Here is a 16,507-nt window from a genome sequence, read left to right as displayed (position 1 = left end):
TTTGTTTAGCTATATATATATATATATATATATATATAAGTAAATGAAACTTTCTCTGCGAAATATTTCGTCTGTTTGTCTGCAAAATTTCTTCTCTCTGATTCCATTTGGTACAGTTTCCATTTTATCAGCATTAGCTTCTCTTACTCTTTGAAGAGAAAAAAACATGAATCTGTTTTCTTCGTCGTTTTCTACTACAGCCCTGTATTTTTCTCTCTTTTGGATTTTTTCGGTTATCTTCATTTATTAGGGATAGAAAACTTTTTCTTAATTGTAAAATCAATCAAAGGCAGAAAAATATCAAGAAGAGGAGAGAGAATAAGAAGAAGAAGAGGTAGATGATGAGAGAGAGAGCGAGAGAGAGAGAAAGAGAGGGATTGGTGAAGAAAGAAGCAGGTGCACGCACCATGCCGTGTAAGGAACGGACACGTGTTGAAACTATAAAGCTGATCTTCTTTTGCCCCCATGTGGAAGTGGAATTGCTTTCAAATTCAAAATGTTAAATTTCTGGATTTTATTTTTGTTACTACCAAATTTCTGTTTGTTTTTTCGACCCCGAATTACTGCTTTTGAATTATGTGTTTTAAGGTGATAAAAAACTTTCCTCAAAAACAAAAAGTGATCAATTTTTAACCTATGAACGAAGAAAACGATTACTGCTTTATCAAGCTTATTTCAAATTTCTTTTATAATTTATAAATGTACTGCTTTCATGTCTTCAAAATGCAATATATAGTTTTTTCTCATAGTATTAGAATCTTTTTATATTTAAGTTGCATTAAATAAATTCAATTACTGAAAAATGAGATAAAGATTAACTTTGCTCTTTAGGTTATTGTCAATGTTATCCTTATTGAACAAAATGGGATACTATTACCCTATGATTTAAATTATAGCTTATTTATCTTTCCTAAGAAATTTTATAGATACTTTTTAGGCCTAATGCATACTTAGCCCCCTAAAGTTGTCCGTTTTGTTCATTTAACCTCATCACTTTACGGGACAACCCTTTAACCCCCTAAACTCCAAAAAAACGCTACTTTTAACCCCATATCGTCCGACGTAGGATTGACCTAGTCAACGTTTGTGTTCCAAACACAGAAGGCGCGTGGGAGGATTTTGTTCTTGCCTCCAACAGTAAAAAAAAAAAGCATACCCAGCCCCTTAAAGTTGTCCATTTTGTTCATTTAACTCTCTCACCTCACGGGACAACCCTTTAACCCCCTAAACTCCAAAAAAACTCCTAGTTCCAACTCAAGTGCGAGCATTAGAGATAAAGAAGATTTAATTGTTGTCTTTCTAATTTTTAATTGGTGCTTTTTTTTTGTCTCAATCCACGTTGGAATTGTAAAAAATGCTTTAACTTTGTATGAATTATGACCACAGTGTATATAGGTACAGTGGAAGGCAATACAAAGGAAGAGTTAAAATCTGATTTCACATGAAGTATAGAATACAGTGGAAGAGAAGTGATGATTAAATGATATTTATAGCAAATTTTCAATATTAAGGACTTTCCCATATGGGATTAAAAGTAGCGTTTTTTTGGAGTTTAAGGGGTTAAAGGGTTGTCCCGTAAGGTGAGGGGGTTAAATAAACAAAACGGACAACTTTAGGGGGCTGGGTAATGCGGGATACACACGTGTCACGCGCGTGACACACACGGACAACATTATATCTCGGCAGTTTAAAGTATGGGGTTAAAAGTAGCGTTTTTTTGGAGTTTAGGGGGTTAAAGGGTTGTCCCGTAAGGTGAGGGGGTTAAATGAACAAAACGGACAACTTTAGGGGGCTGGGTATGCATTAGGCCTACTTTTTATTGATTTTTACATAAAAATTTGAAAAAATTAGCTGGGATATTCATCATGGAATTTAACTAGAATTTCTACCATGCGAATAATATTGTGCTATTTTACATAATAAGAATATATGTGACATTCTCAATAACTAAGTGTCCATTTGTTGTTATTTTCGGAACTGCCTTTTGACTTTTAATTCTAAATAGGAGACTAAAAAGTGCTTGATAAAATTTCGAAACGTATGCTTTTAACAGAAAAATCAACTAATTGATTCTATCTAACAGCACACATGAACATGTGAACCAAACGGACCTTAAATACTACTACTAGTTCCAGTGTCGTTTTTGAAAGTAGAGAATGTAATTCTGTTGCACCCGAGCTAGCCAAATGGACTTGTAACCTACTTTCTCGTCAAATATTAGTTGGAGAATTTCTTTCGTCTTGTATTTTCCATGACTCTTTTTAATACAAGATCATTCTTTACACATATATATATATATATTCGAAATTAATTAGTGAAAAAAGAAATTACATAATTAATTAACATAACAAAATGTAAAAATGTTACCATATTAGAGATGAATCCTCATTAACTGAAAAAAAAAGAGTAAAAAAGTAAAGCTTAGTAATTGGATCACTCCATAAGTTGGGAAAGTAAAATGAAAAGAGAGAATGAATGGACCCTAGCTGAATCTCGTGATCATATATACCTAATTAAAGTTGTAATTATAATTATGTAGGTATCAACTTTTTATTTAGCATTTAATTCACAACCAATAATTGTTCTTACACTTTCCCCAAATAAAGGAGGTTTATTCTCTAATACTGTAATAATATTAGCATTTTTGCTAAGATTGCTTATAATGGTTAGTTAGTTACAACAATTAAGGATTGCTGTTAAACTTTTTCTTAAAAAGAGCCAAATTATAATTAAGCCCACTCGAGTTTTAATTTTCTTTTTTGCACAAAGAAAACAAAGATTGATATGTTTATAGGTTAACTACGAATGAAAGTTTTAAATAGTTTATTATATAATATTAAAATTAAAAAAGTAATCAATAAATTAATAATTTAAAAAATAGGAGACAAAAAAACCTTCAAACGTAAATTCCAATTAAAGAGAATTAAATTTGATATTATGCTGCAAAAATTAATTACACAATCACATTCCAATGAAAACCTTGGTGGAACTCAAACTAATCTTCAATTAACCTTTATTAATCTTGACATTCTAGCTATCTAATCTTCCCTAATTTAATCTCCATATAGACCCTGAATTTTATAGCGGCTATAACCATGTAGGTATCCTCCCCACAAAATGCCATTTATAAAAGTTAAATATCTTGTAGAGTGCAATTAAATAAATTATCTCAACATTATATTAGAATCATCTAATGCAATATTGAATTACATTAGCATTTCTCGTAATTTTGATGTAGTTAAATAATAGGGGAAGCATTAAATTAATCTTTATGTTCTTTTGAGGAAAATCTTTATGTTTTTAAATATCTATTATTCAATTGATGTGTTTTTAAAAACAATTATATAGTCTATAAGGTTTTGTTTTTGTCAACTCTTTTAGTTATTTTATTATAGTCAATAATCAAATTAAATTAAATAAAATTTAAAATGAAAAATTACTCTTTACCCTATTTTGTAATGATAAATAATTTATTGTTTTTTTTATTTTTTTCCAATATAATCCTAATCTTTCCAATATATTACCATTTGTTTATTAATTTTATATAAATGTAGAACTTCTTTAATTAGCTGATGCATAAAGTGTTTCACTAAAAAAATGAATGAAGTTTATTTTAAAAAGTATAAAACACTAGGTAATATAAACGATCTATTAGCATTATCAAAGCTATTGAAGTTCGCGACACCTGGACAGTCATGATAAAAGAAATTGCAAGCGAACTCATTGTAATAACAATCGATTGAAACGCACAATTGAAGAGAAAGAGAGAAGAGAGATTGTGAGTTTGTGAGTTTGAATTTTTATTTTTGTTTTGGGGAAGAATGGAATGAAAGAAATTGAAGAGGAAGAGAGAAGAGAGATGGTGAGTTTGAATTTTTATTTTTATTTTGAGGTTTGTTTGTAATAATTAGATAATAAGGAGGTTAATTTATAAAATAAATAAATATAAAGACAAAATTAAATCTTTTCCTTTTGACTTTTCTAATAGAAAAAAGCTAATTAATAGCCTAGCTATTTTAATTCGATGTACGTTTTAGGATGAAATTTCATAAAATTTCTAGATAAGCTTTTTTAAGTCAATATGTTTTATTAATAGAATGTAGATTATAAAATGAATTGACCTCTAATGAATAATATTTATAATTGTAAGAAAGCTTTTTTAAGTCAATATGTTTTATTAATAGAATGTAGGTTATAAAATGAATTGACCTCTAATGAATAATATTTATAATTGTTGGACAATAAAATTATATAATTAATTTAAGATAAATGATATATAGAATAGGGTTGTATATAGATATTAATTTTCTATATATTTTCAATAAAAAAAATTAATTGTTTCAATAAAAAAATAAAAAAAAAATAATTTTTTTTTGATAGAAATTGGGACGAGACAGACCTTGAGCGGGGAGAGTACCCATGGCCCAAGAACTGACAAACCCGTCATATATTAAAAAAAGAAAAGATGAATGTTTGAACAAGAGAAGATGAAGGAGAACAAATAAGAAGAAGGTGGAAGGAGAAAAGTTTAGGAAAGATCAAGAAAAACGCAAATGAAAAAAATTACAGATGTCATCATTGATAAACCTGTGACAAAAAGCAGGAGCTGAAGGCCACCAATTGATCACAGAGGAAGAGACTCCAAATTTTGCCAAAGCATCAGCAACGCGATTCCCTTCCCTAAAGATATGTGTAAAAATAATGTTCATCCTAGAGCAAAGCTGCGATAGTTACGAAAGATACCTTCCGCTCCCGCCTCGCCAAGAGTACCAAAAGCAGAGCCGTCCACATTGACTTTAACCCAACCCGGAGGAGGTTTAAGCCAATGGACCGGAATAATATTGGGAGCCGGAGGTGGCCTTGGAGAAGCCAGAAGATGGGATAAGATATCGACATCTCTCCTTGAAAAGCAAAAACCTTTAGAAGAAGCAAATGACTCTCGAATCATTCGAAATAGGGTGATCTTCGAGTGTTGAATAGAAGGAGAGAAACCTCCTTAAAGGTTGCTTCATTCCTATAATGTCAGACTAACCAGATGCAAGAGACAACGGCAACACGCCAGATCATCGACACCTGTGAGCCAAAATGAATGCTACGAAGAGTGCTGAAGAAGTGGATGAATCGAGAATGACGAGGTAAAGCGCAGTCAAAATGAATCTCAAGGGCCCTCCACAGAAAATCTGCAAAGGAACATCTAATGAATAAGTGGTTAATGGACTCAGCATCCCTACCACAAAGAACGCAACGAGAGGCAAAAGAGAAGCCTAGACGCTGAAGGAGGTCGTGAGTCGGAACCCTTCCATGCAAAACTCTCCAGGATGTGAAGGAATGAGAAGGGTGAGTGTGAGCATTCCAAACAAATAGTGGTGTTCATTTGTAAATAGACGTATCTATCAATGAACAGTCGTGTTCATTCGTAAACAAACGTGATAATGAATCTATACACGGTAAGAGTTTGCTTGCGTAATCTGTTATATCCTGGAAGACGATCGTCAATAGCGACGAAATCCGGCTTAAAGAGACTGCTAATACAGACCTCAGATTTGTCTAACTCCATTCTTTTGATTTCTATTTTACTATTCATATAATTGTCTGTATTTTTGTTTTTTTGGTTTAATCACATCTAATAATAAGATTTTTAAGGGATAAGTCTGAATTTACTTCATCGTTAACATTTTTAAGTAATATCAAATTTATTCTGATCTAACAAATTTTTTGAAATAAATACCGTAAAATTTTACCATTTCTTATATTAGGAGTAAATTGACACTTTTGCAAAAATAATATAGGTAAATTTAAACCTTATTCTTATTTTTAATATTCAAGCATGATCAATTTTATTTTTACGATTATAAAAGACATGAATAAAGGTCTAATATTAGCAACTTAAATCAATTTTAGATATTACTAACAAAGTTATCTCCTAATCACGAATCTCATAATCATTATTCAATTTGCATATCATGTTATGTCTGGCTTAAAAGGATAGTTTGTGTAATAGATTTTCCTGCCCTACAACTAGTAGGTAACTCACCGGTCAGAAACATATATTAAAAATACATATAAAAATATGACATTATATGAGTCTCATCTTATTCGAATTTTTATCATATATTCTACACGTGTTCACTAAATATAGTGATATGCAATTAGTATAGAATAAGTTAACATTTAATGTGTAAAATTATCTCAATTTAGAATCTCCATTGTACTATATTAGGGACAAAATCAATTTTGGCTGAACTGAAAACGATAGAAGTATTTCTATCCTTTGTCCTTTAAGAAAATATATATTCCAAAACAGAAAAATTAACTAACAAATTATTTGAAATTCAGTGTAAGAAAAAAAAAACATTTGTATGATATTTCTTGTGTATTAAGATGCAAAAAGAAAAATCTATAAAAAAAAAGATGCACAAATGAAAAAAAAAAACATGACTCAAGTAATCCTTAATATTTTAATTTTATTTCACTTGGTGATAATAATGTAATTAAATTCATATTCACATGGATTTTGACTCAAAATGGGTCTTTTAATAAGGATAATTCCTTATTCAGAGCCCAGTTAAAAATTATTCCCACTGTAGAGCTTCTTTAACTGGGTTCGAAACCGGAAGATTAGCTTCCGGTTTCAATTTGCAAAGAAACCGGAAGCTAATCTTCCGGTTTCTTAATATATTATATTTTTTTTATTTGAAAAATAGCTTCCGGTTTCTATTAAATATATATTTTTTTTATTTAAAGCTTTGATGTCCTTCTCTGCCTCTTCAAAATTTAAAAAATAAAATTTCAAAAAAGTCCCTTTGTATTTTTTAAACTTTTAATTTAACTTCAATCTTTAATTATTTATTTTTAAATTTATTAATTAAACATTATCTTATCAAATTAGTTAGTAATAAACATCTAATTCGGTTAAAAATGTTTTATTCTTTTAAGTATGACTTTGAAATTATATTTTTGACAGTTTAAATTACGGTTTTTACAGTTTCTTTATAGTCACAGTACAGTTTGAAATTATATTTTTAACAATTTAAATTACGGTTTTTACAGTTTCTTCATAATTTCAACGTCACCGAAAAGTTACGGTTCAAAATAACAGTTAAATAACAGTTAAATCATTTCAAACTGTAATTTAAATTGTTTGAAGTGACAGTTAAATGTTCGAAGTGACAATTAAATATTCGAAATGCAACAACCATATTTCAAACTGTAATTATAAAGAAACTGTAAAAACCGTAATTTTAACTGTCACTTCAAACGTCACGGAAAAGTTACGGTTCGAAGTGACAGTTAAATAACAGTTAAACCATTTCAAACTATAATTTAAATTGTTCTAAGTGACAATTAAATGTTCGAAATGTCAGTTAAATATTTGAAGTGCAAAAACCATATTTCAAACTGTAATTATAAAGAAACTGTAAAAAAATATAATTTCAACTCATATTTAAAAGAATAAAACATTTTTAACCGAATTAGATATTTACTACTAATTAATTTGACAAGAAAATGTTTAATTAAAAAATTTAAAAATAAATAGTTAAAGCTTGAAGTTAAATTGAAAGTTTAAAAAAGATAAATGGTTTTTTTTGAAATTTTACATTAAAATTTTTGAAGAGCCGGACACACCTCTTCAAAACTTAAAAAAAAAATATCTTAAAAACAGAAACCGGAAGCTAGGCTTCCGGTTTCTATTTTTTAATCATTAAAAAAAAAAAATTAAAATGAGAAACCGGAAGCTAGCCTTCCGGTTTCTTTGCAAAATGAAACCGGAAGGTTGGCTTCCGGTTTCGCTCCGGTTAAACCAGCCCCACAGTAGGCATAAAGTTTAACCGGACCCTTTATATGGTTAAAATTTCATTTTAAGCCCCATTTTAAGGCAAAATCCTATTCACATGGACAATAAAATATAGCATTAATATGATTGATGTATCCATTCTCTTCTATAGTATAGGATAATAAATATAAGTGTAGGGTGTGAGTGGAAATGACATGATCAGTGACAATGATTGTGGAAAGTTTTTGACCCATTACTAATTATCTCATCTCCACACAAGACATTGAAGAGAAGAGAAAGACGTTTAAAATAATTACAGAAATTCAAAAGGACAACTTATCAATTTGAAAGGTTGTGTAATGTAAGAACAACTCTCTTAAATGTCAAAAAATTATAATAAAAGCTACAATTCAACTTTAACTATTAGTTTAAGTTTTTATTTCAATGAATCATTGACACAATTTGTATTAATTTGATACAATAATTTTCACTTGGTCAGTGACTGACCAACTTGGTTAGTCACTGTTAAATCTAGAATGTGTAATTTAAACTATACTATACTATTGTTTAATCTCTACCATCTGATTTTAATAAACCTAAATTTAATGGTGACTAACTAAATTCACTTGGTCAGTCACTGACCAGGTAAAAACCATAGTAAGATGAGCATATGAAAGTTTGAAGAACATGATGTGAGAAATATGAAACCTCTATTAGCAGTCTCTTTAAAACAGATTTCATCATTATTGACGATCGTCTCACATGATATGGCGGATTATGTAAGCAAACTCTTATCATCTATAAATTCATTATCACTGAAGATGAAGAAAAGGAAGAATATGAACGTACAGAGAGCAAAAACATTTTAGAGCGTATTTCGTTTTTTTTTCAGTGTTCGAAATTTGACAGTTCGATTCTGTATAAATAAAACTCAAATAGATTGTTCATGAACGAGCATGACTTTTATAAACGGGCACGACTGTTCACGGACAGATACGTCTGTTGGAATTTAAATTAATTTCACTCATCACTTACATTTTTCTAATAGTTAATACTTAGAGATTGTTGTTTCGTCTATAGAATTTCCATTTAATTCAATCTTGAGTTTCTCCATTTCTTTGGATTTTAAAACTCTAATGTCCATTAATTGCTTGAGGACATGCAAAGTGTGAGGAAGTTATTAGGGTCATTTTGCATAGGTTTTTAGGTTATTTTTACGCTTCATGCATTTTATAGTTGTTTTAATCCATTTTTAGTTCATTTTATTTATGTTTATGATTTTATCGTCTCATGCATGGTCATTATGTTTTGGGGGACTAATCGAACCATTTTTGGAGGTCCTCATGAAGTTCAGACATCATAGCAGAGCATATAGGCAAAAGAATCGTGTTTTGAGGGTAAAAAAAGCATGACTCACCGATGTTGGTCCCTAATACGGTGAATTAGTTCTAGGGAGAGGGTGAATAGAACTAATGGATAATTTAAACCTTTAAAACTTTTATTTCTTAAGACAATTGCAACACAGAGGGCAATTCTCGGAATCATAGGCAACTTCAGTCTACTGAGGTTTTCAGTCTACTAAGATTGATTCTGCTTTTGATAATAACACTCAGAGAAAAACTCTTTCAATAGAGGCTCTGAATATCTTTTAGACAAATGATATTTACGATATGCACAGAATGTCCCGAGTGATAAATGTGAGATAAATGTTAGAGCATGAGATATTCAGAGGAAGTAAAAGGAAATAGAAGGGAAAGAAGTTACTCATCAGATTTATACTAGTTTCGCCTTCTACCTACGTCCAGCCCTCAGAATACCTTCTTCTGAGCTTTAATCCACTATAGAACTCTTTCGGAGGTAGATTACAAACCTTTTACAAAAAGTCTAAGGTTGAGTAAAGTATCTTCCTTTACTACAACACTCTTTGATGCATATAACCGAAGCAACAATATAACTTCTGAATTTACAACAGAAAGATTCAGATATGAAATATACTTGAACTAATCTCTCTTTCTCTAAAAAAAATTACACGAATATGAAGGTGCTTTGTGTATTTTCTCTTTGCTTTTGTTTTTCACTTTTGCTAGGTATCTCTTTTAAGCTTAATGATCAGTTGTGAATTTGGAGCTTGGACTTAGCTTTTACAGAGGAAGCATTCAAACTAGTCGTTTGAATTAGAAGATGATTATTGAGAAGAAACAACTTCTGGTCTTCTCTAAAGCTTCTGACTTCTGCGCCTTTGTGCCAATGAAGGAAACTAGCCGTTTCTTTCTTAAAAGGAAAGTTGACAATTGAGAACTTTCGCCAATGATCGTCTTCTGAGTTCTGCTTCCGTAGGGAACAGACTGGGTGTGTTTCCAAATCGATGATGGTAGAGAGAGATGGAATTTTGATAGAGTTTTCTATCTTCTAAATCATTGACAAATCGGAAAAGTCTTTTGTATGACTTTCAACGTGGGCTTCTGGTTCTGGACTTTTCGGTTGGGCCTTTAAGCTAACTTTTATATTTAGCCTTTAATGTCTTATTCGACAAGAATCACTTAGATAAAATTATTAGCACACAAGGATATTAAATTGATTATGAATTTTAATACCTTCAGGGATCTATATCCTTAATTGTGATTTTGTTATAATCAAAATTAGGTTTCAACACCTGAGTCCCTAGAAGAAAAAGTTTTAGAATCATCCCAAGCAAATTTTTTGATTTGGCACACTTTAATATTTAGGTTATAACTTCTTCATACAATCTTGGATTAGTGTGATTGAAAGCTAAAATATAAAGCTTAAACTCTTATCTTTATCACTTTTCAAAATTCAAACCGCAATATGTTCAAAATTGGGTTGTAAGTTGATACATATGTAGAAACTCCTCTAACACGCTGATTTGACAAGTCACCCCTTGACATGATGAGCCATTGATGGGAATTGGAGATTTAAGCACGATGAGGACTCAGTGAGTCATGCTTATTTTTACCCTCAAAACGTGATTCTTTTGCTTCTATTCTCCGTTATGATGTCTGAACTTCATAAGAACCTCAAAAAATGGTTCAGCTAGTCCCCCAAAATACGATGAGCATAAGATGATAAAATCATAAACATAAATATTTGGGTTATAACTACTTCATATGATCTTGGATGGGTGTGATTCAAGTTTCTAGGGAAAGCTAAAACATAAAGCTTCAACTATTATCTTTATCACTTTCCAAAATTCAAATCGCAATATTTTCAAAATGAGGTTGTAAGTTGATACGTATGTAGAAACTCCTCCAATGCACTGACTCGACAAGTCACCCCTTTACACGATGAGCCATTGATGAGAATTCGAGATTTAAGCGCGATTTTGACTCTATTTTAGCATTCCAACTTCCTATGTTGTCTGAAACACTCATATGATGAACCCTAATCATCCAAAGTGACTAGAGAGTAGGTTTTTGAAGAAAAGAGGAGTACTATTGTGGGAAGATTTATGTTTCTAGTTATTTTGGTTGTCTCCTTTTAAAATCTATAAATATATAAGATTGGAGATGCAAAATACATTAGCTTTAGAATAGCTTAAGAGTAGGATACCTAGATTCATTTTTGTAGCTTTAGATTTCGAATTCTGCAATTTAGTTTAGTATTCAAGCTTTGTTTGTTGGGGAAAAGGGTAGTATGAATTTTGGTTGTTATTTGTTGGATTTCCCTTTAATCTTAGTTGTATTTCTATTATTTCATCTTGATTGCTAAAATTATGTTTTCTTTTACTTCTTCCACACCCTTTACTTTGATTATGAACTAAGCATTCCTTAGTTAGGGCTAAGTGGGATCTCATTGTGTGATGCTTTTGATTTGAGTTACATACATTAAAAAAAAAAATCGGAGAGAACTCTAGAGAACTTTTGGTTATAGCTTATATGGGGATTTCTGATAAGATATGAAATATTTAATTTTGTTTGAAAAGCTAGATTGACATATCTTCTTTATTAAACCGGATGTAGCTTTTATAATTAGATATACCTTCATGAAAGTATTCTATGTGACAAATGTTACAAAATAATATTACATTTATGAAATGACAAGATTTTGAATAGGAAACGGCCAATGGCCGTTTGTTTCTATTGTTCGGAAACATGCGGGTCTCTAATTTTAAAGAGAAATGTAAATGATGGGTAATTAGCATTGGTGGTCATAAAAGTTTGGACAATGCCCCAAAAGGTCATAAAAGTTTACTTTGATTCAATAAAATCATTTAAATTTGTTTTTATCTCAATAAAATCACTTTAAACATTTTTCGATTATTTTTCCATCGGAGTTGATTATGTGACATCTAATCACATATCTCAACACAATGTGATATAATAAAAAAAATTAACCACAAATTAATTCTAAATAAATAAGAATTTTCAATTAAAATTTTAACTATAAATTAACACATGTGGTACATCAATTGTCAATTAAAATATGTAATTACATTTTCTTAATATGTCAGGCGGTGCTGACATCAGATTAAAATGTCACATTAGCAATTTCAATGAAAAAATGATGGTAAAATATTCAAAGTGATTTTATTTTAATAAAAGCAAACTTATTTTATTTTGATAAATTAAATTTGTGTAACATTTTGGGCATTGCCCAAACTTTCATGACCATTCATGCTAATTATCCAGTAAATGACATCATCTCTTGTTGTATTGTCTTGGATCTGGTGCACCAACAAAGTGTCTATTTTGGGTCCACTTTGTAGACAATTCATTAACATATGAAATGGCTTAAGTGGTTGCTGCCAATTTATTATGGGCTGTCCTTTGTTTTTGGTTACAACTATAAAGGCCCCATCCCCATGCTCATCTTCTCTCTCTCTATTCACCAACATTCTTTTACTAATTTCTTGGATAATAACAGATCAATTTGGCTTTTATATTTCATTTGGACTATTCATTCGTTTCTAAATCATTTTTAGATAACAAAACATTTCGAGATCTTTCCACCCGTTTAATTCACTTGTTTCTGTTTGCTGCTGATAGACAACAGATGTTGATTTTTCTACTAAAAACAGCTGTTATCAAACACTTTTTTTTTCTTCAGAAAAAAAAAGAAGATATGAAAACAAAAATCTGAAGCTACTGAATAGATCCATTACTTGATAATCTTGGTATTCAAACATACAATTCCACAGGGATCAATTCATGCTTCTAAATTGAGAATTGAGAAGCTAAAAACATAAGAAAAACCACAACATTTCACACCACATGATCTCCAATGCTAGCAACTGATCTTATAGAATTAGATTTCACAGTACCCTCCTTGTCTGTACTATATGTTATCAATGTTTTCACTACTTGCCGGAATCTCCGTCTGTGAGTCGGTAATATTGATACACTTCTAGCCATTCCTATCATCCTGTTATCATCAGAGTGTCAAAACGGGTTGTCGTGTCATAATCGTGTTATCGAAAGTGTAAATATGATAATAGGAAGTTCACTATTACCTTCTACTAATGCCTTGGATTTGAGCAGCTCTGAGAGGTTGATTAGGAACACAACTGCCATTTTCCCAAGATTCCATTCTTTGGGTATCATTTCCATAAAGAACAACTTTGTGCAAGAACTTTTCTTCATCTTCGTCCAATTTGATCACTCTAAGCTGTTCTTTCACTACCATTAGAGGGTGAAAGAACCAATCAAACAATTTATCATTTGGTCTATTCAGATGGGTGATTTCAACCCCATCCACCAGCACGAATCCATCCGAACCCGCTTTTATTGAGTTCAGAAGTGTTTGTAACAATGAATAACAAGGCAATCCAACACTAACTATTGTTCCTTCGTTCGCATTCTTCGCCTTTAGAGACTCGTTTAGATCAGCTACTGTTATTGCTCCAGCATCCAAAAGTTCCTTTCCCCTTGTTTCACATGCCTTCATTACAGATCCCCAAATCTGCAAAGGAAAAACAAGATTTAGAATATTGAATTTGACCTCAGAATTGATCCGAAAAACCGAAATGTGTACCTGGACTACTTTTACTTCTTGTATTGTCTCCCTAACACTTCTTGATGGGGCCAAACTTGGCATAAACATTGCTGAAGATTCTGCAGGAGTTGAACCTGCTTTTCGACGAGTTCCTCCTACTGAAAGCTCTGAAGAGTTTGAGGCCTTTTTTCGATAATGGGGCCTGGCTGCGGAGAATGTCATTCTGCTGGTTAGAAATCAATCACACTTGCAAAATGAAAGAAAATTATGGTTCTTGAGACCAAGTTCTGAGATTCGAAAATGATTACTTTGGAAGAAAAGTCCCCTCCTTAAGATAGAGTCCATCATTCGTATACTCATCAAATTCTGCTACCATTGCAATCACATAAGCAATACCTCTCCTGAATGATCTTTCCTGCATCAATCCTCAGAATGCTCTAGGCGTAAGTTGATGATCATAACATGGAAATAAAACTGTAGCGAGGTTCAAAATGTACCTGATAAACTACAACCGACGCGTACAATCCAATGAAAATGCTCGACAGAATGGTGGTCAATACGCATCCAACTACGACGAGAGGCCACAAAAGGATTGTCAATCCAGCAATAGGAATGCAAGCTGTTTCGAGAAACGGACCCTCTCGACTTATCAGATCATGTATCAATCTGAACCACCCTTTGAACAACATATATGGACTCTTAATAACAGCAATTGCAGTAAAAAGAGGAATATCAACAATCACTCCCACCAGACCAGCAATGATAAATGCAGGCACATGAATGAATCTGTCATACAACATCAAAAAAAGCATTGGCTCGATACCCACGTTTCAAATTCGATCAATGTAACATAAAGCTGTAAACCTGGCAATAGAAAATGTCATACCTGAGAGGTCGATGTTCATTCGAAGCAGGCGAATCGCGGAGTTGCTTCAAGTAAAGAGGGTAAGAATGATAACAAACATCTGCAAAATCTGAAACTACAGTGCAACTTCCTTTGATGGTTCCCCAAGTTCCATCCTAATTTTTCATGATTAGAGACTAATCAAACATTGGTACAACAAGAAACATCAAATTAAGTACTAAATGAATTCAGAACTTACCACAATACAGCAGTAGAATTTGTGGGATTCAGTATCATGTCTAAAGGCTTCAAAAGTGGAAACCCAAGGAGTAAAAAAGCCATAACCAAGACCCACAAGAACACTTACACTTATGCTTAAACCCAACCATATAGCAAACAAAGCAGGCAAAGTAGTCAAAAGGGCAGCTTTAAGTAGTGCATCAAATCTATTTGTCCTGCATAAATTAAACCAATTTTAACTATAAACTACTACTATTAAACTTAATTAACATCAATTAAAGGAGAATTAGTTAGTAGTACTTTAAAAGGGAGTAGACCATCCAAGCAACATGTGAAGGAAACATCACTAGAATAACTCCAACATTCCCTGCTATCAGAATTGAAGCAGCAATTGGACCCACTAATAAAGCTGCAAGTTTTACATCAGAATAAGCATTTAAGCTTCAATTTTGAAAAAACCCCCAATTCACCAGAGGGAATAAAAATAGTACCTTTAATAAGACCAACAAAGAAAGCAGAGCAGAAGGCAAAAACCACATATAAGATCGTTAACCCATCGTAGAAATTGTTTGAAGAAGCCATGCCACAACCATAGAAACAGGAAAAACTAACTCCAACTGAATAAAAATACAACCTTTAACAAAAAAATCACATCACCAAGATATTAGGAAACAAAAATAAACCAGAATAAAGGGAGAGAATATTGGGGATTAGCAAAGCTTTGAGTTTAACAGACCTAATCGATGATCTGTCTGAGAAGTTTGCCACCTAATTTAGAGATTCTTAATCAAATGATTAATAATTTAGGGGAATTATTGAATGAAGATTTGGATGATTTACTTGTTGAGATTTAATTAATTAATCTGTGAATGAGGAGAGTTTATTATGTGGCGCAGCATAGGGTGTGGCCACGTGATGATTTACCAGCTCTTTTGGCTCCCTGGTCAAATGGACTGTCCAAAAAACAAAGTCGAATAGAACTTGTTTTTGTCAAATTAAAATGTTTGACCCAAATTTGGATATTCATTTATTTTAGTATTAATGTAAGAATATAGCAAGTGTAAGGAATAATTTATTACTTTGGGCCTATGCTTACGGTGGAAAGTGAAGGAAATGAAATTATGTTTGACAAACATATTCTTATTGGATGGTTTTATTATTTATTATATTTATTTGTATTCTTGTACTTTATGTTGTTAATAAAATTCAAACCATAAACTTTTTATATAGTGAGATATCCTCATCATCCAAATTTAAATGTTCTTGAATCAATTTTAAAGTTGTAACAGATTTTTTTTTAAAAATTTAACATAATTTTCCAACTTTGTATATTGTGGAGATTAAAGCCACAATAAGAGTAGAATCAAAACCAAATATTCGGATGAGGGTCAATGACACAAATTTAGAAAGAAATGTGCTTTTATGGGATTCATAATTACTGATGGAAATATCCGTCGCTAATTCCGTCAGCGATGTCAACATTGTCACACATTTTGAAAATAATAAAACTAGATGACAATTTTATGTTAAAGATAGATCGATGATAGATATTATTTTCGCTATTTCTTCTCTGGAGCTGGGAGATGGACTGACTCTCAACACTAACTGTAGTTTCACCCCTGCTCACAACCTACCCACAAAGTTTCTTTTTATCAACTTTAGATTTTTCCGAGAACCATGTTATTTGCTTGATAGGCTTT

At 31.6% G+C, this 16,507-nt stretch overlaps 1 protein-coding gene across 3 annotated transcripts; it reads right to left on the bottom strand.

Annotated features, from left to right (window-relative positions):
* Positions 1-12,862: 12,862 nt before the first annotated feature.
* LOC136231191 (uncharacterized membrane protein At3g27390) lies at positions 12,863-15,753 on the bottom strand. 3 transcript variants are annotated; one of them, XM_066020501.1, is made up of 10 exons: positions 15,544-15,748; positions 15,299-15,441; positions 15,108-15,216; positions 14,827-15,022; positions 14,610-14,743; positions 14,221-14,509; positions 14,032-14,138; positions 13,763-13,925; positions 13,242-13,690; positions 12,863-13,153 (listed from the first exon to the last, which is right to left on the bottom strand). In XM_066020501.1, the coding sequence occupies exons 2-10, from the start codon at positions 15,387-15,389 to the stop codon at positions 12,994-12,996; spliced, it is 1,698 nt and encodes a 565-aa protein (XP_065876573.1). In that variant the 5' UTR covers positions 15,390-15,441; positions 15,544-15,748; the 3' UTR covers positions 12,863-12,993. The 3 variants fall into 3 exon arrangements, with proteins under 3 accessions (XP_065876573.1, XP_065876571.1, XP_065876572.1); XM_066020499.1 differs by having other exon boundaries at positions 13,242-13,925; positions 15,544-15,753; XM_066020500.1 differs by having other exon boundaries at positions 13,242-13,925; positions 15,299-15,424; positions 15,544-15,753.
* Positions 15,754-16,507: the final 754 nt, after the last annotated feature.

This window comes from Euphorbia lathyris, chromosome 5 (assembly GCF_963576675.1).
Source record: "Euphorbia lathyris chromosome 5, ddEupLath1.1, whole genome shotgun sequence".
In the NCBI taxonomy this organism is placed as follows: Eukaryota; Viridiplantae; Streptophyta; class Magnoliopsida; order Malpighiales; family Euphorbiaceae; genus Euphorbia; species Euphorbia lathyris.
Note: the sequence above shows the minus strand (reverse complement) of the source record. Positions and strands in the feature narration are given on the sequence as shown.